General features: G+C 36.0%; 1 protein-coding gene across 1 annotated transcript; it reads right to left on the bottom strand.

Moving 5' to 3' along the window:
• Positions 1-111: 111 nt before the first annotated feature.
• Positions 112-25198, bottom strand: SAV1 (salvador family WW domain containing protein 1). Its single transcript, XM_017668792.3, has 5 exons — positions 24492-25198; positions 21935-22378; positions 8412-8682; positions 5490-5633; positions 112-1523 (listed from the first exon to the last, which is right to left on the bottom strand). Exons 1-5 carry the CDS (start codon positions 24583-24585, stop codon positions 1322-1324), a joined length of 1155 nt encoding a protein of 384 aa, XP_017524281.3. The 5' UTR covers positions 24586-25198; the 3' UTR covers positions 112-1321.
• Between the last annotated feature and the right edge of the window lie 1678 nt (positions 25199-26876).

The following is a 26876-nucleotide window of genomic DNA, read 5'->3' as shown; positions in this document are numbered from 1 at the left end:
ATTCCACTAGCTTATTTTCATTTTTCAATACTGCTTCCTCTGCCTATGAGTCTTCTGAAAAGTCAAATATTTATAGCACTATATATAAAACATGGACTCAAACACAACACACTGTTTCCACAAAAATATATTTAATAAGCTTGTTATATAAAATCAAACATTTTAATATTTCCAACATTTTATCAGTAATTCAAACTCACTGATATCTAACTGGAGTGCCTTTTGTATTCTGGAGGATTACCTAAAAACGTATTTACATATTTATAATACATGTAAATATAACTGAAGAACTACTTCCACTAATGTGAAATTCACAGAATTCTAGAGATTTATAGGCTAGAAGTGCCATAAATCTGTCTGCAATCAAATGTACTGTACTAATTATGAACAATGTCTTCATAACTATTAAACCAAGAGGAGAAATATTGGTAGGAAATATTGGGTTTTAAAGTTCTGTGACAAACTCTCAGAAGATAAAAGATACATAAAAATCAATTTAATGGCCAAAATGTCTTAATCCCTGATTGTCAATTTTGGCAGCTCAACCCATTCTCTCAGGATGGCAGCCTGCTCTGATGTCGGTAACTGACCACTGTCTCATCAGAGCTGCGCTACTAAATGCCTAAGAGCCCTGGCTGAAAGTAAGGAAGCGATGTCAGCAATTCTGCATGCTTGCACACCTTCTCCACATGGGCTAAGGCCTTATGCTTCGATTTATTCCTGAAAGATTACAAGCCCTTCACCCTTTCATACCAAAAATTACTCCCTCAACATGTTTTAAAAGCATTCTTTACATTTTGTGGGGAGGGGAACCCCATGTTACATAGAAAAATTTATTATAATAAAGGACTCAAACCTCATTTAGTGTTTTGAACTACATAATAGTAATATCTAAACATCCAATTCCACATAATATTCCACACTAAAGCAGTAAACATTGTTTTAAAAATACTGCATAGGTTATCACTCTTTTGTAAAGAAAGGTATTGTTACTTAAGAGTTTACCAAGTGACCATTTCCTATTTAATAACCTGGCTATAATGACATTTCTTGCCACATTTGTCTCCAGGGAGAACATTCAAGCAGCTTCCTAATATACAGCATTTAGAATTGTTTACCATGTTGGCTCTTAAAATGATGAACTCTTTTTTTTGCTCAATAAAAGAATATTTTTAATAACAAAAAACATGTAAAATTAGAAATTTATAACTTCCAAAAAAAAGTAAGCTGCCTTCATTAATCAAAGTACTTGTTTGCAGTTTTTTTAATCTGTGAAAATATTTTAAAGCCCTTAGAAAACTTAAACATTATTTTAAAAAAATTAAAAATTCTTGCCATGTTGCTGGGCATACCACTGCTGTCTCTGCTTGCGGTTTTCCAACTCTGTGAGAAGAGCCTGTCTGTAGGCTTCATACATTTTAACAATCTGTTCCAGTTCTTTCATGAAAAGCAACTTTAGCATTCCCTGGTATGTATCCAGGTCAGCCAGCTGGAAGAGTTCCCATTTCAGAATGTGGTCATATCTATTTTAAAACACAATCATACATGTGTTCACAACACATAAATAAATACATATTTATAGCAATAAACTGGTCTATTTTTTATAAATATTAACTTTATCATGACTAAACAGATCATAAGCTTTAGTTAAAAATAACAGTTATTACCTGCTATTTAAATATACTGCAGGAGAGGAGAAATTGCTAATATTACTTCATTTCAATTTAAGTTCAAAAATACTCATTTCTTTTAAGCTTAAAGTATCAGTTATTCTAATATCATTATTAAACAACAATGAACACAGATTCAAACCACTGTGGTTCTATAATTTCTAAAGAACACATCCTAAGCTATTTTTAAGTTCATCCCAAGTTGTCAAGAACTAAAGAATACTTCAGACCACATTGTACCTGTAAACAACAATACTCAAAAATGGGCAAGATCATTTGTGTCATTAGTGTTTAGAGCTTTTTGAGGAATGCTGTTCATTCCAGCAAATAAGAAACTAAAAAGAAGAATGGGGCTGAGTTCATCTGTGGCTAAGTTTTCCTGAGGCTGAGTATACAGTATTAAAAACAAAAACAAAAACAGGAAAACTCAGGAGAAAGGAAAGAAAGCTCTTTTCAAAATGACAGAGTAAGGACACTGCAGAAGACTCCATAATGTGGGGAAGAAGATTACATTTATGTATATAATTTTTATTTTATTATGTAAGATTAGATTTATATGTATCTCAGAAGCCTTTAATCTTTCTTCAATGGTAAGTAGATCAAATACTGAGGTGGGAGTATGCAACAAACTACTAAAGCAGTATATACACTTTGAGTTGAAAGAGACTAAGAAGACATCACTAATCCAATTTGCTTCTTTCACAGATGAAATAACTAAAACCTAAAGAGGCTACAATCTCTTGCAAAATTTTTTAGTGACTCACAGAACAGAAAGGTAGAGAATTACAGACTAGGATTTTTCAGAAAAATAGTTTTGAATGTTAATACCTACTAAGACTAGACAAAGAACTTGAACTAGAGCAAGGCAAGTACCTATATGATACTGAAGTTATACTTTTCAAATCATGCTGCAGAGCAGACATAATAGGAAACTTTAATTGTAAATTCTATTAAATTTATTTTTAAAAGTAATTTATAATGTTTCCTACTCAATGGCCCTTTATTTGGTAATTCATTGACCATCTTATTCCAAAAGGATCATCTACATTTTTTAAGGGATTTTTTAGAAAAAGGGAAACAATAAGCAGTAAATACTGATCTCCACTATGAGTCACAAACTGTGCCTGGCACAGTGACATACATTCTGTACACCTGGGGTATGTGTACCAGGAACACCAGAAGCACAGTGTGCAAAACCACGAAGTTCACATATTTTGTTGGTTCCCAGTTTTACTCATTTAATTCCTTAATAAGCACTGCAAATTTACCAACAGATGTACTTTGTAGGAAGCTTTATATTCTCTATAGTGGGAAATTCCAACTACTTGCCAACATAAATTGGAGAAATAGTCTAAGAAATATTCATTGAGCTTCCTGAAGGAAGAGTTTTAAATTGTTTCCTGGAACCTCTGCCATTCATGTAGCTTAAGATTTTACTTACATGTTTGAAACAAATTCATAATTCCTAACAAAAAAACCTCAATTTTCCAGAGTCTGAATTCTGTAGCTAAGAGACATTCCATTAATGTCTAACTGATTCCAGATGCTTAGGTTTATGCAGGGTAAACTATGATAATGTTAAAAAGCTCACTTATCATCTGTGTTCTTTCTAACAAGGAAAAAAAAGGGAAGAGAATAAAATGATAAATCTCAAACTTATTTTTAAGACAAAAATATTCTGTATAAGCATTCAAGTTTTTAAAAATGGAAGAAAAAAAAAGCTTCAGACAAAACTGAGGCTTTTAGATTATAACCCTCAAAGATCATCTTGTTTCTCTGTATCAGGCCACAGATCAACAGCTGTCAATTTATAGACTGAAAAAAGAATGGAGGGAAATATAAGGGAATGTTTATTTTGGCTACAAATTAATTATTCTGAGTAAATGACCAATAACTTTATGAGAACATTAAACTGACCTAAATTAGTAGAATCATGGTCAAATAATGAGAAAGAGCCAGCTACTCAAAAGCCTGAAAAAAAAGCTAATAACGAATGGTCCCAAGCTAGAAAAAGTAAAATCTCTAGGCTAAAGGAATACACATATGCATTCAGACACACACACACACACACACACACACACACACACACACACACACCTGTAAATGGTTGGTAAATATATAATAAGATGGCAAAAATGTAGATTAGAGGTGGCTTAACCCCCTGGAAATTTTATTTCAATGGTCACGCTTTAAAATCATAGGAAACAGTTACTATTTCAAAGATGTATATATGATTTTACATTACTTTTATTTGAATAGCAAAGATTTAATTAATTATTTTATTCCAGGCTTATTGTTCAATCATCTTAAACTCTCTAAAACTCTCCATTGAGCTATTTTATGCTGACAATTTTGGTATCTAAATTACAACAGGGAAATAAACACTAAGGCTACAAAAACCAATAACTGAATGTTACCTTAATAGTTAAAAGTACATGCAGTTAAAAAGTCTTAAAGGCTTACAAGATACTACCCCCCCCAAAAAGTGTAATCATTATGTGTAAAATGCCTAGCAAAGTACTAGGAATTTTATAGCTGCTCAGTAAATGATAATTATTATTAACTAAGAAAGTATTACTGACAAAAGTTAAGCACATATCTCTGAAGTTAGAGATAGAGGTTTGAAATCTACCACTTAATAGTTGTGTGATCTTAGCAGAGATAAAGGCTCCATTTTTTTCACCTGTAAAATGGGTTTTGGAAAAATCATGAGATAACGTACCTAGAAGTTTAACACAGTAAGGTACACAGGAAGCACTGGATAATAAATACTTACTTTCAAACACGCCTTTTACTGAAATCATAGCACTGTGTACATACTACCATTATCTATCCTTATCACACTGGGTCACTGATCTGAGTACCTGCTTCTGTTTTCCCAAGAGAAACCCTCTTTGAGGGAAAGTTTTCAATTACTCATAATTATATTCCAAGAACAGTGCCTAATATGGCACCCAATAAATATCCTCAATTAGCCTGGTGGACACACAGCCATATTTAAAAACGAGCCCATGCATTTTCTTCTTCAGTGCAGCTTTCTTGTTCCACTCACTCTGATAATCAGAAACCATTATAGGAGGCTTATGCCAGGCAGCTACTCTGCCATGTGTTTTAAAAATGCATAATCACATTTAAGCTTCACCACAGCAAGTAAGGTAGGTTAAGATTATTATCCCATTCTTCAGTAAAGGAAAAACACATCTACCCTCAATAATCATTTAGTGAGCTCTCAGTGTGCAAGCCATTGTGATAAATACTTCGATGCATTATTTTACTGAATTCCTAGTCACTTTAAGAATAGGTACTGTTATTATCCCTAATTTACAGAAGATAAAACTAAAGTAAGCAACCCTAACCAGGGTTACACAGCTAAAACTTTTTAATGAACTTTTAAGTAATCAGTGAACTCCAATCAACACATCCCAAAACTTGTAGCCGCTACACATCTTACTACCTCAACACCCTTGTGTCCTGCTCTGTTTCATCCATGTACTGAGGATTTACCTGGGTCCTTATTACAAGTTTTGTTATCACTTATTTACAATGTAATCTGAGAATGTAAGCTGCTAAACTGCATCCCCAATACAGCACAGGTCCTCACACAAAGAAAGTCAAGATTCAAGAGATGTTTACAGAATTTGTATTTCTATTCAATGATTTTCAAACTCTGTAAACTGATGTCCTTTTTTCAATAAAGAATTACTGAAAAGCCTACATTATTAAGAGAAAAAAACTTGGTGTTGTGTGCATTAAGTCTAGAGATTCCATTCAGCCCTCCACTTACCCCTCAACAAAAATTCGTGCTGTAAATTTACTTACTTCAAAGGGGCTCGTGCATAAACCTGAAGCCAGTCAGGAATTTCTGCAGTATGATATGGATTTGCAGGTACCAGAAGGGACTGATTTCTTTCACTTTGCTGTGGCTGGTATGTGACAGGAGGAGGTTGATCATACCGAGGTACACTAAGAAGAAACAGACAGACATTCATTAGGAAAAAGGTCCTAAATCTAAAAAAGTTATAAGAATAAATAATACTTAAGCATTTTTCAATGTATCTCTTCAACGCTCAAACTGAGTTCCTTCTACCACTTAAGAAACATAAAGGTGTGTTTTGTTTTGCTTTTTTTTAAACCATACAATAAGGGTAAGATCCACTGGATTCCCCACCTTCTCTTGGAAACTGACAGTTCAACAGTGATGGATATAAAACTGAGCTAAATATTTACATATTTTTAAGACACTTCTTCTGCCTGGTATTATTATTTTCAAAGATAATTTCAAAGGAGGCTATAAAAAAATTGGAGCTAAGTTACAAACTTGAATACAGAGGCTTAAAACTAGGATAAATTTCAGCAATAACCAGTGATTACCTGTAATTTATTTGTAAAGTTTGATAGTTTCTCTAAAAATGAGAATGGGTATTTTCTTCCTCAGGCTGAAGAGGGGGTTTGGAATACGTAGTATAATAGGAGTGAGTACTGTGCTTGAAATACATTAACTATAGTATTTCCCTTCTGCTTTTACCCCTTAAGAGAGCATATGGGAATTAAGTTAATTAGAGCCTATTTTAAATTTTAGAAACTTAAAAAAAAAAAGGACCATGCTTTTAATTAGTTCTAATGGCCTATAAATGCTGGGGAAAGGTAGAGAATACCAAGGTGGAGAGGGAACTGTTTTATGGGAAAATGGTAAGGAAAACATTGCACCACCTGAAGATTAAAGACTAAACTCTGGTAGGCCAAAATGGGCTATTCCAAACTTGGAGACAAAACTGGAAGGGCCTGCTTCCAAACAAAGATTTATGTGCTTATCAGAAAAGGTCATTGCAATACTAAACTGGGATTAAAGTAAGTGTTAGACTGTGGTTAACAATTTAAAGATCAGTGTGCTAATGGCACTAAATTTTATCTTCAACTCTTCTTTCCTAAGCAGGTACAAAGTGAAATATCCCTTGATAATAACGTTTTGTCAGAGGAGGGGAAAAAACTGAAGCTTTGAAGTCAGATATGCCTGGGAGTAAAGTTTTACTTCAGTTTGGCCACTTAAGAATTATATGAATGTAGGCAAAACCACTTCAATTCTCTAAGCCTCAGATAAGGAGGCTTCCTTATCTGTAAGACTGGAAGAAATTCATTCCAAAAATGATTGTTCTCAGGATTAAATGAGTTAATATAAGTCAAGAATTCTCTATGAGGATTAGCAAAATATAGACAAATAACTATTAAAACTACCTATGTGAGTTTATAGAAGGTGTTTACTCTCTCCTGTTTTAATGTCTACAGAGTCGCTGAGAAAAGCAAATTGAAAATGCTCTGTGGACTATAAAAATTCTGTAATAATGATAAAAAAAGTAAACTCTATACAGTCTCGAATCTGGTTGTCTGGACCACAGAGTCCTCTGCCACCTGGTGATAGCTAACTGTAACCATACATCTCGGCTGTTTTGTGTTATTGCATTTTCCATCCTTCAGCAAATAGTTGCTGTGCACCTGCTATGTGCCCCTCTCTGTGTGAGTGCTGAGGACACAGCAAGAGTAAGTGGAACTCATCCCTGCCCTTGGGTAGGGGCTGTGATCAGGTGGGAAGGGAGCCCCAAATGACTGTGTCACAGGCCTGGAAGTGGAGGCCAGGAAAGGCAGCAGCTTGCCTGAGATGCTACAGTGTTTAGGCCCAGTGGCCAAAGCCTAACACAAGCAGAGCAGTTGGTTTGGTTCTTCTGAAGGGATGACAACCTTAGCTGTTCAATAAATGTGAAATGCCACAAAATGGAATCACTGAAAAAAAATGCTTTAAGTTTAATTAATAAATTCAATACATAAAATGATTAAAACAACACAATACTGATAAAACGTAGTTTTCTAGGTGATAATATTAAAATTATTTTCATAATGATGTGAGGTTCTAAAAAAATGCAACATCTGCTATAAGCAAAGATCTGTGTTATGTTAGCTTGATACTAAGCAACATCTATCAACATGCTGATATTCTACCCATTTTTAATCTTACAGCTCAGTTCTTGAAAGCTCAAAGGTAGTTAAATTGGAAATACTCTCAACTTAATTACTAAACTAATACTAGCTTTTTATGTACTTTGAAATCTAATGTGTGTCTTACATTTACATGCAGCACATCTCAATTTGTATTAATCACATTTCAAGTGTTCAATGGCCACATGTGACAACTGGCTACAGAAGTCACAGGCTTGAAGTGCAGCCATAAACAAGATCCACTGATAAGCCCAGCATCAATCAATAGCCTAACAGATCACTGGCTACATTTATTAAACAGATTTGGGATGTTTTTTGCAGTACCAATTTCTGTTTTCTTGCCTGGCAGCAGTAAAAAAACAATAGTCTGAAATTGAATAAAAACAGAAGGACATTATAACTCAAAAGTATACTTTGACACAGGATGTAGGTCTGTATTATTTATAGAAATTTAAATACAAAGAGAGAGATGATTTACTTATTTCAATTTCTGGTTATCTACAACAAAAAACACTGTGATAATATTAAAGCAGAATCTGATCCTAAGAATACTGATCTTGTTTTTGAGACTGTTTAAATTGAAAAAACATTTAATTATTAAAATCATTCATGAGAAAAATGTCTTAAACTTTCGAAACAAAGCTTTCAAATACCAACCTTCTGAATGCTTTTCTCTTTGATAAAAATGACATGAGTACAAAATCTAACAGATACTTTCAAAACAAAAAGTTGAAAATAAAGTTGACACTCTACCTAGGAGCACAGGGATGCCTATATTGAGCCTTCTTATTTGTGTGATCTACATAATAGGTTCCAAATTCTGATGACTCAACTCGTTCCCATCCTGGAGGAAGTCCTTCTCGCTCAAGAGGATGGCTCCAGTGAGTTGTATTTGTGTTGTGATCTATATAATATTTTCTCCCTCTCATTGTCCAGTCCACAGACCAACCAGGAGGAAGGGGTAAATCTTCAGAACCATGGTTAGCTAAATTTCCTAAAGATGTAGCAGCAACTCTCCCAATACCTGTGAAAAAAGAAAAAGAGAAGCAAATTTTTCAAAGAGAACAATTTTTCAAAGCTAAAAAATATGCTATCTGATTAAGTTATATAATTAACTATCTTGATTTATTCCTAAATTCATGATTTTATCACTATAAAAATTTCTTTCATAAAACAAGCCATTATTACTATCATTGAATTAGAAAAAGAGGAACTAGACGCTCTTTGAAATAAGGTTTTTTTGGCTGATGCTTCCCCATCACCAAGCCATATAAACATTTAACTATTAGAAAAGCTACTTAAATATGTATACTGCTAAAATGAGGAAATGAAAATTTCACTTCATTCAAGATTTAAGATTTGACATTTTATCTGAAACAGCAAAAATGAACTCATAAAACTATTTCTAGTTTATAATTTCTTAAAAATAATACGCTGTACCCTAGAATTTTTTAGAAAGTTTATCAAGGTAGCAGGATATAAGGTCAACATACAAAAAACAATTAAATATCTATATGTTAACAACTACTGGAAACAGAAATTATATTATTCATAATAGCTCAAAAAATCACATATTTACATGTAAATCTAACAAAATACGTGCAGGATCTGTATGCTGAATACTACTACATACTGGTGAGAGAAATGAAAGAAGACCTATCATGTTAATAGACTGGAAGACTCAACATAGTTAAAATGCCAATTCATTCTGATGATCTTTAGGTTTAAGGTAATTCCAATCAAAATGTCAGCACGAGTTTTTTGTAGATACAGATACAGAAAGGCAGATGCTAAAATGTATATGGAAAGGCAAAAGAACTAGAGAAGACAAAACAATTTTTAAAAGGAATGAATAAGGTTGGAGGACTTATGCTACCTAATTTTCAGACTTACTATAAAGATATAGTAATCAAAACTGTGTGGTATTATCTAAAGGACAGGCAAAGAGATCAATGGAATAGAGAATCCAGAAACACACCCACACATAAATAGTCAACTGATTTTTGACGAAGGTGAATAGGCAATTAGAGAATGATAGTTTTTTCAACAAATGGTGTTGGAACAACTAAACGTCCATACACAAAAAAGTTAATCACAACCTACACCACCCACCTTGGAAAAAAACGAACTCAAGAAGGATCATATATCTAAATGTAAAACACAACTATAAAACTTTTAAAAGAAAAATAGGATAGTTTTGTGAACTTCCATCATAAGGCAAAGAGTTCTGAACCATGATGCTGAAAGTGCAACCCATATAAGGAATATACTGATAAACTGGGCTTCATAAGAATTAAAAACATTTGCTCTGTGAAAGACACTGTCAAAGAAAATCAAGCTATAGATCGGGAGAAAATATTTGCAAATCACACATTAGACAAAGGATTTTAATCTAGAATATATGAAAAACCTCAAACTCAAAATTAAGAAAACTCAATTTTTAAAAAAAATAGGCAAAAGATTTGAACAGATGTGTCACCAAAGATACATAGATGATAAATGAGCACATAAAAATTGCTGTTTTATATTAGCCATCTAGGAAATGCAAATTAAAATCACAATGAGGTAACAACAGAGAATGGCCAATAAAGAAAAAAACCTCTGACGAAGGTTCTGATGAGGATGTGGAGCAACTGGAACTCTCATACATTACTAGTGGGAATGCAAAATGCTACAGCCACTCTGGAAAACAGTGTCTTTCTTATAAAGTTAACATATGCTTTCCATCTGATGTAGCAATTCCATTCCCAAATATTTATCCTAGAGAAATGGAAATTCACCTTCACACATACCTGCATGTGGCTGTATTCATAATTGTCCAAAAGTGTAAACAACCCATGACTGTAGTACAACCACACAGTGGCGTCAACTCAGGAATAAAAAGGAACTAATGACTGATACCTGCAACCACATGGATGAATCTCAAAGGTATTATATTGAGTGAAAGGAGCCAGTCTCAAAAGGTAATGAATTGTGTGGTTCCACCAAAGTACAATTATTGCAAAGGCAAAACTACTAGGAACAGAAAACTGTGGCTCCAGGAACTAGAGGCTGCTGGCCAAGGAGTAGCAATGAAGGAATTTTTTTGGGTGCTGGAAATGTACTATAAACTGATTATACAGGCATTAGATGGATCCATATATACATTACAACTCAGAACTCTGTACCGTAAAAAAAAAGTTCAAGTTTACTGTATGTTATTTGGAAAAAACAAAAATAACCTGGCTATGTAGTTTTGTTCCCACACAAGAATGGGAATAGTATATAACTAATCGCCCCAAAACTCAGAAGCTTACAGCAAGATTTATTTAGCCTACAAGTCTATAGATTAATGAACTAGACTGAGCTCAGCATGAGTTTTTCCATTACTGTGTCAAAGATAACTAATATGAAGCCTAAGATGATCAAATCTCCATTCCGCTCTAACCTGAGCTGCTACTTCTCTATCCCGGAGTTCACTCTGTTCCAGCTCTGCTAGGCTCCCTGCTGTGCTCAAACATGGCAGGTACCAGCTGTTCATTCTCCTTAGAACATTCTTTCATATATCTGCTTGGCTCACTCCCTCACCCTCTTCAAGCTTCTTCTCAAGTATTTCAATGAAGCTTACTCTTACTATCTACTGCAATCTACCTCTCCCTAGATTCCATTTCCTCTCTGGACAATTTTTGGTGTCATCTTAACCTTCAGACTTATTACTATTTAATTTTTGTTTTTTTATCATCTTTCTTATCCCACAAGAATGGAGGATGCATGCACAAAAGGAATCTGTGTTGCTCACAGACCTCTAGAAGTGTCTGTAGAATAGAGTACATGGTAAGTGTTCAATAAATAAACTACAGTATGAAGACAGTGTGGGACTGGTAGAGGTAAGATGCAGAGATTAATGAAACAGCACAGGGAACCCAAAAATACACTCATACAAATATGCAAAAAAGATTTTAGATGAAGATGCAAAAGTAATTCAGTGTAGAAAATGCAGCCTTTTCAACAAATGGCACTGGTGCAACTAGACATCCATAGGTATAAAGAAATAAATCTTCACCTAAACTTCACACCTTATACACAAACTGACTCGAATGGATCACATTTAAATATAAAACTACAAAACTGTTAGGAAATATATGCAGGAGAAAAATCTTCAGGATCTATTGATACATATAACAACTTATGTGAGTCTCCAGGGAATTAAGTGAAAAAAGCCAATCTACTTTAAAAGATTACATACTGTATGATTCCATTTACATAACATTTTTGAAATGACAAATTTTTAAAATGGAGAACAGATTAGTGGTTGATTGCCAAGGTTTAGAAGGGAGATAAGTGTGGTTATAAAAGGGAAAACAGGATTCTTGTGGTTATGGAACTGTTCAGTCTTAACTGGTGGTACTCACACAACCTACATGATAAAGTGTAAAACTAATTACACACACACACAAATGAGTTCAAGTAAAACTAGGGAAATATGAATGTGATGGGTGGATTGTATCAATGTCAATATCCTAGTTGTGATAATTATAGTGTTGCAAAGTGTTACAAATGGGGAAACTGGGTTAAGCATACTGAGGGATCTCCACATGATTTCTTACAGTGCATATGAAATGTTATCTTGATAGACACTTCAATTAAAAATGAAGAGAGGTACAGTCCCTCAATCCAAAAGACATGTAAGAACTGCCAAAAGCATCTGATAGAACAAGAACAGTAAAGAAAGAAGTAGAAATAAGAACTGAGCACTGTGGAAAAACTAGCTAGCCCAAAACACTACCCTAGTAATTTCTCCTTTTCCCTCCACAATCCCTTACCTCTTCAGCAACCACTGGATTTCCAGTAACTGGAAGAGAAAAACCCCATTTATTCAAGAATGTGTAATAAGAACACCATCAGTTCTATAACAAAAAGAGGAAAAAAGATACAGTATTTAGAACATTCAGAAAAATGTCCTAAAGCAGAGAAAAAAATCCAACTAAATATTCTGCCATAAATTAAGAGAGAAAAGAATGAAGCCATCAGTTCTCTGAAGAAAGACCACAAAGAAGAAAAGCAAGAATCCAAAAATGAGAAGGTAAGACAATAGAGATAAAAGGTGTGCTCAAGAAATAAGTAAATAAAGCTGGAAGAACAATCACACAGCGTTACAGTGGAGAAACTGGTCAAACCTTAACAAAGTGTTGAAGGTTAACATCACCAATGTCATATAGGTATCACGTATCATCTCCTTACGTATGTAAGGAGGACACTTCACCTTTGTGGGATTCTTTTCAATACCTAACAGGCCCAGTCTAACTGTGATATAAACAGACAAAATCCAAACTTAAGGACAGTCCACAAAATATCTAACAAGTATTCCTCAAAACTGTCAAGGTCATGAAAAACAAGTGAAGACTAAGAAATTGTCATAGACCAAGGAACACTAAAGAGACATGACAACTACATGCAACGTGGTACTCTGGATTGGATTCTGGAACAGAAAATAGACATTAATGAAAAACATGGTGAAATCCATATAAAACTTAAGAGTTAAATTTTTCTTTTTAATCCTTGAGTTCATAAAGATACCAAAAACTCACTGGTTACCTTTGAAGGTGGCTAGGGTATGAATTATTTATTCTGAAAATAGTAAATAAAGGGAAAGAACTGATCTTCATCTTGTCTGCCTTATAAATGAACAGCAATCAAATAACTGATAAGGCAAAGGTCTTAATTATAGAATTCCAACTAATAAATAGAGAAAAATGAAAGAATTAGAGTATCACCATATACAACACCTAGAAGTACTGGATCTAGACAATGATCATTAATGGCTGACAAATAGGTAAAAGCCTGATGGAGAACTTGATGGATGAATTGGGCTGACTTCTGATCCTATCATCAATTTTAACATCACAAAAAGAGAAATCAGTCGTTCTTTGTCTTTGATGTAATAGAATGTACACAACGCCACCTATGTAGCATTCTGGCAAAAAGGAAAATACAAGAAAGAAAACAGTAAAATCACTCTTGCTCAGTATCTTTTGGAAAGAAAGGCATATCTCTCTAAAACAGATGGTAACTATGGAACAAAACAAAGCCAGGGAAAGCCTTTTGGTGAAACCAAACTTGACTTCTGTGAAACTGCAACTGCAGGTTATTTAACTAAGCGTATAGCTTGAGGAACTTCAGTACTCAAATAGAAAATACTGAAACAAAAATAAAAGCCAGAGTGCTAAAGACATAAAATCACATTTTGTAAGATTGCAATGGCTTTATACTTTATCATGCTTCCATCACTAAAAATGTTGTACTACTAGCACAATCATCTTAACAACAAAAAAAATTATACTCAATTCCATGTACTCATACTGACTTAGTCATTAGAACCATAACATTTTGGTCCCCCTGGAAATATGTAAATAAATTTCTAAACACACATTATTAAAAACTATTATATTTATTATTATGACTATTATATTATTAAAAACATGTTATAGTAGTTAAAAACTGTACAGCTTAGAGGGTACTAAAGTTTCTGACAACTTCATTCCTCTGCTTAGAAAAATCCAAGTTTCCAGATACTGAACTTGCCTAAACATAAAAACACAAGTACTTTTACATTTTAACATTAAGTACCAAACACCAAATTTAAAGCATGATAAACTTGAAATTCATATTTAGAGGAAACACAAAACCTCTGTAAAATCTTATTTCCAGGAACTAAATCTTGATAATTTAATGAAAGCCATGAAGTTCACAAAGTTCCACATAGCTCATCAGCTTTACCAATACCCTGTAACCATGATTCCTAACTTCTTTAGAGATATCTATAAATAGTTCATTTAAATTCATGACATTCCCCCTGTACTTTCTTCAAGTGCCATGTGCACTAAAATTGTTTCAAACTATTACTTGGGATAATTTCATAAAACCTACTTAGTTAGATGAATGAGTAGTACAAAATGACTGGAAGCTACTAACCTAAAACATGGAACATTACTAGGAATGAATAGGTTTGGCAGACTAAAAAAAAAAAGGGCTTTACTAAGCTCTAACACACCAGACCTCCACTCTAAGTTCAGCCAGAAAGTTGAAACTTCAATAACGAAACACATCAAATCTAGAAAAAGCATACAAGCACGTAACAAAATAGGCATGAGCACTAATAATTATGAGTGTCTGCTGACCCTATCCATATGTACTATTTCATACTCAAGGTACAGATGAGGAAACAAAGGTTCAAGAAAATTATTTTACCAATGGCCACACAGACAGTATATAACCAAGTAACAAATTTATTTCTAACCATGTAATCTTAGCAACAAAAGATCAGCTGTAATTCTTTAAAGAAATATATGACTGCCACTAATAAAAAAAAAAAAGCAAGCTACTAATTTTGAACTCAATCAGTGGCAAATGAGAACTTGTTTCTGGCCTACAAGGAAAAAAAATAATTTTCCAAAATTTTAATTAGTCCCAGAGAAGAATGAGTAGCATTCACAACCCTCAAAATAACTTCCATTTGCACATTTTGTCTCTCCACCAAGCTTTCACTAGATATGCCTCTAAATCAGGCAGATATTATGAGATCTTACCAACAAAAGCTTAAAACAAAGTTCAAACATTCTAGTTGCCTAATTTTGTAGTGGATACAGAGAAAAAAACAGGATCTGGAAGTCTAATTGTTGTCGGACAGCTGCGTCTGGGGAGGTCTCTCCCTGTGCACTAGGTGAAACCTCAACCTGGATGGGGGAGGGTTCTTGACTCTGATGGACAATAATCCATGAACATAGAATAATCTATGAGTGTAGGTAAAGAAGGAATTCATTAAAGCCAGGGTAGTAGTGAATGGCAGCAGTGATGCAGACTAGAGAGCAGTAGAGAGCAAGGAAGAACAGGAGGAGGAAAGGGAAACTCACTAAACTGTTCAGCATATTCCTGGAGCCAACTCCTGGGGCCAGGGTCACCTGCCATCCAGTGTCCTCTTGATTCTGCATGGTATGGGGACTAAGCCCCTACTACACAGGATTTTGGGAGCCACAGAGCACTAGATGGAGTGAGATTATGTTCTGAGAACTCCCCAAAGCAAAAAAAAGGATATTTTTTGGTGGGTTACTAAAGAGCATGACCATATAGCTGCAGTGCTATCTGGGTCATCCAGGTCACAGGAACTTACAAGCCCAAATCAGAGATCTTAGTAGCCCTTCCCTACTTGTCTGAAGTAGAACAGAGAGAGTGAAGACTTGTACTTTAAGTCTAGAAAACTGAATGAAATAGCAAATTAACAAAGACACCACTGGAAGAGCAGAGACAAAACACAGTAAGTTGAGCAATGGAAAGGCTTTATTTAAGGCAAAGCACACACTTAAAGAAAGAAGAGTGCTGGCAGCCTCAGAGAGGTGGTGTGCTTAAAGGCTTAGTATTTTTGTCTGTTAAGGATTTCAATAGGGCGGGGGATGGAGGTGGGGGTGGACAGGCTTCACATGTGGTCTCAAGATGTCTATCTCCAGTGAGAGACATTGTTATCACCCACAGTCAGTCCTCTAGATACTCTGTAAAATAAACTTAACACAGAATTTATTGATCTTACTCATCACCAAAATAGAGGTTACCCTCAAGCAGTAGGAACATAATCATGTAGGACTACTTGCCCTGCCTTAGGATAGGTTATTGCTAATTACCATAAAGTATGTCAAGAATATTTCCTCCTAATTCCCTGGTTTTAAAATAGAATCTTAGCCTTAAAATGGAGGCCCTCCTGTTCTTACTATACTATTTACATCTTGACATTTTTCATTATAGGCAGGAAAAATTAACCACCGTGCTGTTCCATGTCCCTGCTTTACCTCATAATGAAGGTCTACAAGCTCCAGGGTTAACAAATCCTACATTATAGAACATACTCTTATAATCAAGATGTTGATAAAGAGATCTAAGTACTGAACCAAACCAACTATCTTTTCTCCTTTTCTGCAAAATAATCACAAATACAGTTGTGTCCCAAAATTATGAACCCCTCCTCAAAAGATAATTCTGGTTAACTAAGTATGTATACATTTCCTAAACTAAACACAACTCTGTTTTGTTTTTTTTGACAATTTTCAGTTTGATTTTTATAACTTTATTTCTTTAGCCATCTTTAAAAATAAAAGTTTTAACCTCCGTTACTTAAAACTGTATAGAACTAAATTATTTAAGTGCAAAACAAAGAAATTCAATCTGCTCTTTAGTATTCCAGCTAAAGGCTTTTTGTTAACAGCAGGATTCCTTCCTTTGGCACATACAGTAGGTGCCTGGCTGGGGTTTGCTGGCCAAAATGTTAAATGTCAAATTTCACAGCTAAGCATAGAATTTGCTAGGCCCTAAAACTCTTTAAGATATTATGCAACTTGTTTCTGTGCTTTTGCTACATACAGTAAGAGATAAAGTTAACCCTTGAGATAAGATGTTTCCTGAAAGTCTAAGTAATTGGCAGGAATTACTACTCACATTAAGTCATTACAAAACTATTTTCTTTCATACCTTTTTTATGTTTATTACATTGGCTAACAATAATCAAAATTTAAAACTTGTTAAAATAAATCTGTCCTCATCCTCACCCTCCCACAAACTTACTCTCTTTTCCACTCATTCAAATTCCCCACCATAAATCTTGAAAATACAGAAAGTTTCAAGACTTTTCAAGATGAATTAAAGAAACTTCCAGATATTGTTTCAAATTACATTTTTCCTTTTGGAAAAGATAGTTGTTAGGCTTTCTTTTTGCTTAATAATTGGTTATTAATCCTTCCCTGACATTTAAGAGACTCCTTCAAAGAAATTTGATTTTTTCTAAAAGGTAAAGCACTAAATCACACTACCCTGATTTAAATTAATGTAATGAAGTGAAATTTATCAAGCACATGCCACTGCTGTAATAAATGAAAATCTTTTTAAAAATGACATTCTTTAATTTGAAAAAGCATCCAATTAATTTGAATTTTTATTTATTTCTAAATAATGACTGGAAAATTGTTTAAAAGTCCATCATTAAACTTAAAAAAACTATGTCAAATTGCTCCTAAGAGGATCAGTAGAAATGATTCTTACAATGTTTTCTCAACAATACTTTGCAAATTAGAGTTTTAAAACAAGATTTTAATGATACTTATTCTTCATACCTCTCAACAGGCAGTAAAGTGCTATGAGCTAGCAGCTATCAGTGATGTTTAAAATATAAATACATGTGGAAAAGGTGAGTGTGAAGAACAATCTGTACTAATGGTAAACAGATTATTATAAACTATTATTCCTGCTACCCTTCCTAACCAAAACTGTCATCAAGACTCCAGACTTGAAATCTCTTCATTTATTCACTTAGCCAACCATTTATTTTTGGAGCACCTCCTATGTAGCTAGGTGCTATGCTAATACTATCTGACTCTTCTCTTTGCCACATCCCTAAAACCTCATTAGCGGCCAAGTCCCATCAAGATGTGTCCCACCTACTCTTTCCAAATGCCCCAGCCTAGGTCAAGTCCTCATTAACATTCAAAATATTAACCACTGAACATAAACCAAATGCAAAATTATGGAGTCACTGAAACTACTCATAAGTAGTATATACATTAAAAAACACATCCAAGGAAAAGAAGATACAAAACTATATGCAGTACTCATAACAACATAAAATAAAAAAAAGAATGTCACGGAAAAGGATGAAGGAAATAATTAAGTATTAAGAATCTCTAGTATGATGAGTCTTTTACTTTTCTGCATTTTTGCAAATTTCCTATAATAAGTGAGTTATTATTGTAATGGAAAACATAAATAAGCTTTATTTTTAAAACTTACTATTATGGTTGGCTAACAAATGTTTCTGAGGTTCAAAACTATATGGTATTAGAAATAGCCAAAATAAACACTGAAGTATGCAATTGTCTAATCCTTTAATTAGAAGTTCTTTAAAAACAAAAGGCACTCATCCATGATTATGGTATTTTCATATGCCTAAAAATTCTTTGCTCTTCAATGTCCCAGTGGGATTCCAAAGTCAGCTTTCACAAATAAGCTACTCTTAAACTATTCTATACTATTTCTCAATTTTCAAAACTTCAGTGATTTACTTTCTCCCAAACCCATAATTAAGCCTCATTTTCCCCTAAGCATCACAAATATTCCCTTTCCTCTCCAATACTACTGGTACCTGCAGTCCTCTTTTCTCTAGAAATTTATCTTGAGTATAACTAGTAAAATAATCTTTAAATACTGCTCTCTTAAAATGACGTTCTTTTTGAAATTTGGAATGTCTTCTGCTCAACTCAAATTAAAATCCTATAGCCTGTTGTTGGACCACAGATCTCCATTCTGCCTTATCTCTTCTTTCTTCAAACTAAGCAGAACTACACAGTTTTTAGATTTACATTATGTCTACTTTATTTTCACCAGGCTAGCCTCCATTTTCCACCTAAAATGTCCTTACTTGCACCATTAATTTAAAACTCAAGCTCAAAGCACAGTTCAAGTCACACCTCTCCCTCAAATTATTCTCTAAGAATTCCAGCCTTCCCTGATCTATCTTCTGATTCCCCACTGCACTTACAAGTTAGTATCACAAAGTATAACAACTAACAACAGTGTTCTGATTATTTTGCGTATATTGATTTATTTACCCAAATAAGCTACCAGAAGGCAGGTACCAAGAAAGTCAGGGAAAATAAAAGACATATAAATGAGTAACAGTAAATGAATAAAATGTTTTCTACACTTAAAAGCACTCATGCTCCAATCTGTTTTTAAGTCACCTTATTTGAAGTTTTTTGGGTTAAAAATTAAATGTCTCAGATCTCATTACCCAACTTCAAGCTCTACTACAAAGCCACAGTAATCAAGACAATTTGGTACTGGCACAAGAACAGACCTATAGACCAGTGGAACAGAATAGAGTCCAGATATTAACCCAAACATATATGGTCAATTAATATATGATAAAGGAGCCATGGACATACAATAGGGAAATGACAGCCTCCTCAAAAGCTGGTGTTGGCAAAACTGGACAGCTACATGTAAGAGAATGAACCTGGATCACTGTCTAACCCCATACACAAAAGTAAATTCGAAATGGATTAAAGACCTGAATGTAAGTCATGAAACCATAAAACTCTTAGAAAAAAACATAGGCAAAAATCTCTTGGACATAAACATGAGCGACTTCTTCATGAACATATCTCCCCAGGCAAGGAAAATAAAGGCAAAAATGAACACTTGGGACTACATCAAACTGAAAAGCTTCTGTACAGCAAAGGACACCACCAATAGAACAAAAAGGCATCCTACAGTATGGGAGAATATATTCATAAGTGACAGATCCGATAAAGGGTTGACATACAAGATATATAAAGAGCTCATGCACCTCAACAAACAAAAAGCAAATAATCCAATCACAAAATGGTTAGAGGAGCTGAACAGACAGCTCTCCAAAGAAGAAATTCAGATGGCCAACAGACACATGAAAAGATGCTCCATATCACTACTCATCAGAGAAATGCAAATTAAAACCACAATGAGATATCACCTCACACCAGTAAGGATGGCTACCATCCAAAAGACAAACAACAACAAATGCTGGCAAGGATGTGGAGAAAGGGGAACCCTCCTACACTGCTGGTGGGAATGTAAATTAGGTCAACAATTGTGGAAAGCAATATGGAGTTCCTCAAAAAGCTCAAAATAGAAATACCATTTGACCCAAGAATTCCACTCTTAGGAATTTACCCTAAGAATGCAGCAGCCCAGTTTGAAAAAGACAGATGCACCCCTATGTTTATCGCAGCACTATTTACCAAGAAATGGAAGCAACCTAAGTGTTCATCAGTAGATGAATGGATAAAGAAGATGTGGTACATATACACAATGGAATATTACTCAGCTATAAGAAGTAAACAAATCCTACCATCTGCAACAACATGGATGGAGCTAGAGAGTATTATGCTCACTGAAATAAGCCAGGCAGAGAAAGACAAGTATCAAATGATTTCACTCATCTGTGGAGTATAAGAACAAAGAAAAAAACTGAAGGAGCAAAACAGCAGAAGATTCACAGAACCCAAGAATGGACTAACAGTTACCAAAGGGAAAGGACTGGGGAGGAGGGGTGGGAAGGGAGGGATGAGGGAAGGAAAAAAGAAAGGGGGCATTATGATTAGCATGTATAATGTTGGGGTGGCACACAGGGAGGGCTGTACAACACAGAGAAGACAAGTAGTGATTCCACAACATCTTACTACACTGATGGACAGTGACTGTGAAGGGGTATGTGGTGGGGGGACTTGGTGAAGGGGGAAGTCTAGTAAACATAATGTTCCTTATGCAATTGTAGATCAATGATACCAAAAAAAAAAAAAAAAAAAAATTAAATGTCTCATGTTATTTTTTTATTTTTATCATGCCAAAATTTAAATCCTACAACTTACTAGGAAAAAAAACATCAGATCAGAAAGTTTAATTTTCAGCTTGCTTCAGTTTATCTAATGTAATCTAGTATTTTAGGAATAAAATAGAATTGTGCATTTCCCCTCTCCTGCTCCTTGTACAAGTATCCTTAAGTCAGCAAGTATGGAAAGCAGATTTAAAAAAATTATATGACTAATATTTTTGTCTAAAAGAACAACAAAAACACATGCTTGCTGATGGAAAGTGACCTTAATGGGGTATGTGGGGGGGACGTGATAATAGGGAGAGTCTAGTAACCATAATGTTGTTCAAGTAATTGTACATTAACAATATAAAAAAAAACATATGCTTAACACACAATTAACTATTTGACAATAAGATTTCTTGATCAACTTGGGAAATAATTACTGAACTACTGAAAACAGTTTTATTAAGAGAAACAATGCAGGTTCTAGTTAAGTAACAATGCAGTTGCCCACGGTATTACCTACCATGCTCAATTCTTCCTGCCTTTCCTTTCCCTGGTTTATAACCAGTTTCTCTAAAATACTAACCTTCCCATTCTACCAACCTAAACCCAGATTCAGTCCAACTGTAGGCATTACATTCTCTAGATTTTCGAGGTTCAGAGTGTTAAGTCTAGATAGCCTTTAGGTAAATACCAAGTATTTATAATAAATAAACACAAACTTAATAAAACATATAGACACAAACGTTTTTCACTCAGTGTAGGTTAATAACTGTTTGCAAGCCGGCTTGGTGACTGACAAATGGAGTATTTCTCTAGGAGTATCTGTTGTCTTCCCAAGAAAATCCAAGGAAGTGCATCTTTTAAATTAAATCAAATTAATGCAGTCTTTGTAATTTTAAGTTACCTGAAGCATGCCTCCCTGGATTCTGCGGCACTCTTTGGAAGAGATCATGGTTGTACTCATAATATCTGTAGTCTTCATGTGCACGATCTCCAAGTGGACGCCTTCTCTGACCATCAAAATAATTATCTGAATAGTAATATCGGGAACTAGAGTCTCCATTTTCAACAGCAAAATTAACTTCTGTTAAAAATGACTGAGAAGAGCCATATTCCCTAGGGACATCTGCTAGACTCCTGGCAAGATAAGAAGGTGCAGATAATCTGTTACTTTCTCTTCTCATTATTTCATGAGGTGTTCTTTGAATGGGAGTTCTAAGGAAACTCTGGTTTCTTGAAACTATTCCATCTCCAGAAGCTGAAAAGATGTTAGGGCTTGAGTCTGGAAGACAGATATCAGTTCGTCTTGGAATTGTTGGACCATGCCGGATGAATGAAGGCATGAGATCTGTAACAAAACAGAGGAAAGTAACCACCTCAGTAATAAATACATTTTCAAAAGTTGTTCATTTATATGACCCCAAAATGCAAAATTTCAATGGACTTAAGAAAACACAATTTCAATTTTCATTTAAGATAGTACTTAGTTATTTTTAAATTGAAGCTAATATTTTCCCACTTATGAACGAATTTATAATTTGTATGTCTTATGCATAAGCTCAGCCAGAACCAAATGTACTCTGCACAATAACCTACATAATATGAAGTGTCAGTAGACACTACTATGAAATACGTATTAATGAAATACTCATAAATAAATAAGTAAAAATAGGAAACAGTCTAAATAATTTTTATTGATTGCACTTCATTTTCAAAATTCCCCAGAATCCTTCTCAAGCAAAGACAATTTCAAAAATAGAACAGAACATACTATTAACGAACATGTACTGGTGGACTCTCTTAAAAAAGACTTTAAAAGTATTAACCCGGTCTTCCTACTCTAGGAATTACGCAGCACTAGCACAGGAATCAAAAGATGGAAAGCTACAAATTTATCTATAAAATTAAAAAATTAAAACATCTCATTTCCAAGAGGTACAAAGATGCTGAATTCAGTTCAAAAACACCAAGCCTGAAACTATGGCCCCTGTAAGAACAATTAATTATGATTCAAATCAGAAGATAACAGAACAATGGCTTTCAGGATATAGTACTTAAATAGCTCAGACATTGCTGGTTAGAAAGTAAATTACTTTAAACCTAAAGAAAACGAATTGGAGAGCGTTTTATTCATTAAGTAAATAATTTTAGAGGTCACTCATATTAAGCAGCTTCAGGAGTTAACTCTAGACAGAAAGAAATAGTATCCGAATAAACAAGACTCAACACTTGATGAAACTAAAAAAAATACTTTACCAAAAGTTATTTGCTTAAAGGTGTGGCAAACATTTCATATAACGTTTAATAAACTTTCTTTGCAGCAAACTGCAAGCTATTGTAAACTTACTAAAAACCTAAAAAAATGTGTAACTGAAAGTTTTAAGAAGGCTTAAAAATCAAGTCTGAGATTACTGATGTACGCATCTGATCTGTTTTGCTGTTCTACAAGAAAGCACTGCAACCACAAAGATAAATCTGGAAAGTTGATGATGTGGTTATAATAAAAAAAACATGCTCTCTACCCCTTTTTGTGAGATGTTGGGCAAATACTTGTAAGTCCTATGAACTGCTTTCCCAATTACAATATGAGGTAATGCTTAAGTCACAAGGTTACTACCAGCTTCCAAGGACAGTTACACAAAAGGCCCAACATGCAGTATGAACACCGAAATATTACCTCCTTACTCCATCAATGTTCTGAACACCCAAGCAAGAATCCAAAACTCAAAAGATTCAGCTGAAAAAATCAGAGTCAAATACTTCAAAAGTAAGGGGCAGGATTGAAATACATCCTATTAAATTAAAAAAAAAATTTTTGGTAACTTTTTCTAAAACATAATAGAAATCATTTGAGTACTTTGACTTTCGAGAGTCTCTAGGTTTTTATTTGAAGCAATCCTCATGAATGTAGCCAAATACACATGATCTTGGCTCCTCTACTCTTGAGATCTAAGATTGTTAAGGCTCTGGATATCTGCTACAATAGTGACCGTCAGCTTTCCCCTCCTGCTGCGAGGAGCATCCAGCTGCAGGGCCGAGTAAGTCTACCCGAGAGTTCGCACAACTTCCAGTGCGGGCGAGTGACACCCGTAGTAATGTTTGCAAACAAAAGGAGTATCTTGAGTATCTACAAGAGAAGAGAGTGTGCCCCGTCTAATTACTTTTACTCCTATAACAGCAATGGATCAACAATTTAAGTGTTTCCTAAAGAGCCTTTCTTCCAGTAATCAAAACAACACTCTGCCAGAAGCGGACGGGGAATTATGTTATTTTTGGGGGGGAGAACCACCGGGAAGGGACTAACCGAAATTTCTTACGCTTACCGGCTTTCAAACAACAAACATCACTTTGGCATAGTAAAATGTTTAAAGTACAGCACAAAGACCAAAAGGAATGAAAAGCCGCGGGGAGCCGCGTCGGGGGCCCGAGCCAGGTGTGGGTGAGCCCCGCCCGACACTCACTCCTCAGCAGAGGCGACGTCTCCTTCTTCACGTACTTGCCCTGCACCTCGGCAGGCTTGGACACTTCGTTTTTGGTTTTCTTTCGGGACAGCATTCTTGTGGACGAGGCCCCGGGCCGCGCCAAGCACCCTCCTTAGGATTCCGCGCCAGACGCCGGCAGCCCCACCACCACCTCGCCGGCGCCGCCGCCGCCGCCTCCTTCCCTCCCGAGCCGCTGCCGCCGCCGCCGCCGCCGCCGCCGCCGCCGCCGCCGCCTCTCCGCAGCTCGGGGTCGCCCGCAGGGACTGCCGCATGTTCAGGGCGCTAAGCGCGCCGGCCACCGCTCAGTCGCTTGTTAGTTCCTTCCCGGAAGTCGGCCCGCTAGGCGACGCTGTCCCAGGACTCCGGGAGGAGAGGCCAGGGACGCCGGGCCACGGCCATGGTCCGCCGCAGGCAGCCTAGTAACCGCCGCCGCCGCCTACGTTCCGTAAACTTTCCCCGCAACCGCTGGGAATTCTGGGAAATAAGACGCCGCGAGGGCCGCCACCGCCCTTCCCCCAGCCCAGCTCCGGGGCGCGGCTCCGACTGCGGGATGCTGGCCGAGCTCCCGCCGAAGGGTCTGGGCTGCACGTCTCCCCGGAGGGGCGGCGGCACCTCCACGCCTGCCCGGCGAGGAGCGGTCCCGGGGACGCGAGAGGATGGGGTGTGAGCGCAGGAGGCCGCGCGCGCCCGTGCAGTGGAGCCCCCTCTGCTCGCGGGTTTTTTTCTCAGGCCCTTGATGGGGGAGGGCGCTGGTAACTGCCCCCGAGACGCGTTCCCGTCGTCATTCCTGAGTGAGGACGTCCCTCTGAGTTCTTGGGCTGGTAAATTAAGGTCCCTGATAACGCAGAATGCGAATAGAGGCGAAGGAATAGAGTTGTGGGACCACAACCCGCAGGCTAGAAAAAAATATAAATGCCTCTTTCTTGAAAAACGTCAATCCGTCCAGTATTAATTAAACAAGTATAAACCGATCATCTCCTGTATGCCAGAAGAGAGCCTTCCTGATAAAGGAAAAGTAGAGTTTTTACCTCTTAAGATAAGTTTGACGTTAGCAAAATATTTCATCGTCACTCTCAATTTACATTTAATAACCACGTATTTCCTCTTGGAATTCAATATTACAGCCTGAGGATTTTGAGTACTAAAGATCAAGACCTGGAAGTTTTGATAATTAAGAACACTTTTCCTAAGATCGGGAACATTTTACAAAAGATAAAACAATTAGCCAAAGGCAGCGAGGTTTTTTTACTACACGAGATTAGGAAGGTGGTCAAAGTTTGTTTTGCCACAGACGAACAGGACATGCTATGTGGATGTGTGTATCCATCTTTGCGTTGCTGCTATGCTCCCTTGGTACTGAGTTCTCACATGTCAATAACCAACAAATACTCAGCGCACCCACTAAGCAAGGCACTGTATTAGAGACTTAGGATACAGCAATAAGCAAGAATCCCTACTTTCATGGGGAAGAGAGATAATGAAGGAAATAAATATAACATACTATGTTACAATAGTGGTAAGTGCTGAGTGAAAATGAAACACGAAAAAGAGGGTTTAGGATTGTAGATGGTGTGATAGAATGACCAGAGAAAGTTCGTGAAAAGGAGACCCTGGAGCTACATGTCAAAGTGAGGAAACTGGCAATGCAGCTATCTGGAGGAAGAATATTCCAGGCAGAACAGCAAATGTAAACTCATCGCAAATTGCCATGTGCCTGGCGGATTGGAGCAAGGGGTAAGATCTCTGTAGCGAGAGCAGAGGAATATACTGAGAAATGAAGTTAGGGAACAGTTGGCTAGGGCCATGTAGGTCATTGTGAGGAATTTCTCTTTGAGCAGAGGAGTGAGATGATCTAACCTAAGTTTTCATAGGATTGCTCTGGATGCTGTGTTGAGAATAGACTGAATGGGAACAGGGTAACAGCAGGAAGATGAATCAAAAGCCATTGCTGGCTGGGACCAGTGTAACAGCAATGGGGATGAGAGATGACAACTGGTCAGATTTAGGTCATATTTTAAAGACAGAGCCAACAGGATTTGCTGACAGATTAAATATATGGTGAGAGAAAGAGTGAAAGCAAGGATCACTCCTGTGGTCAGGTAAATTTTAACAATAGAAAAGAATGCAGCTCAGTAGAACAGTAGAGTGTACACTGAGAAGAACATTAGAAAAGCAGTTACTTCTTCAGTTATAACAACCAGTACTGAAGTGTTAGTAGTGTGGAGGGAGAAGAAAGAGTGATGAAACATAAATGAAGAGACAATAGGGTTTGGTTACAGATTGGGTATGAAGGCAGGAGATGAAGGTGGGGAGGGGGCATCAAAGAAGGGCCAGGGTTCTGCCTGGGTCTTACATCAGAAGGAT

Source organism: Manis javanica, chromosome 8 (genome assembly GCF_040802235.1).
Source record: "Manis javanica isolate MJ-LG chromosome 8, MJ_LKY, whole genome shotgun sequence".
Classification (NCBI taxonomy): Eukaryota; Metazoa; Chordata; class Mammalia; order Pholidota; family Manidae; genus Manis; species Manis javanica.
Note: the sequence above shows the minus strand (reverse complement) of the source record. Positions and strands in the feature narration are given on the sequence as shown.

Excerpts from the sequence above, each read along its gene's own strand:
- SAV1 (XM_017668792.3), bottom strand. The coding sequence starts at position 24,585 with ATGCTGTCCCGAAAGAAAACCAAAAACGAAGTGTCCAAGCCTGCCGAG. Across the intron at positions 22,379-24,491 it reads GACGTCGCCTCTGCTGAGGA|ATCTCATGCCTTCATTCATC; the intron begins GTGAGTGTCGGG and ends GTTTTGTTACAG. Across the intron at positions 1,524-5,489 it reads TATGCACGAGCCCCTTTGAA|ATATGACCACATTCTGAAAT; the intron begins GTAAGTAAATTT and ends GTTTTAAAATAG.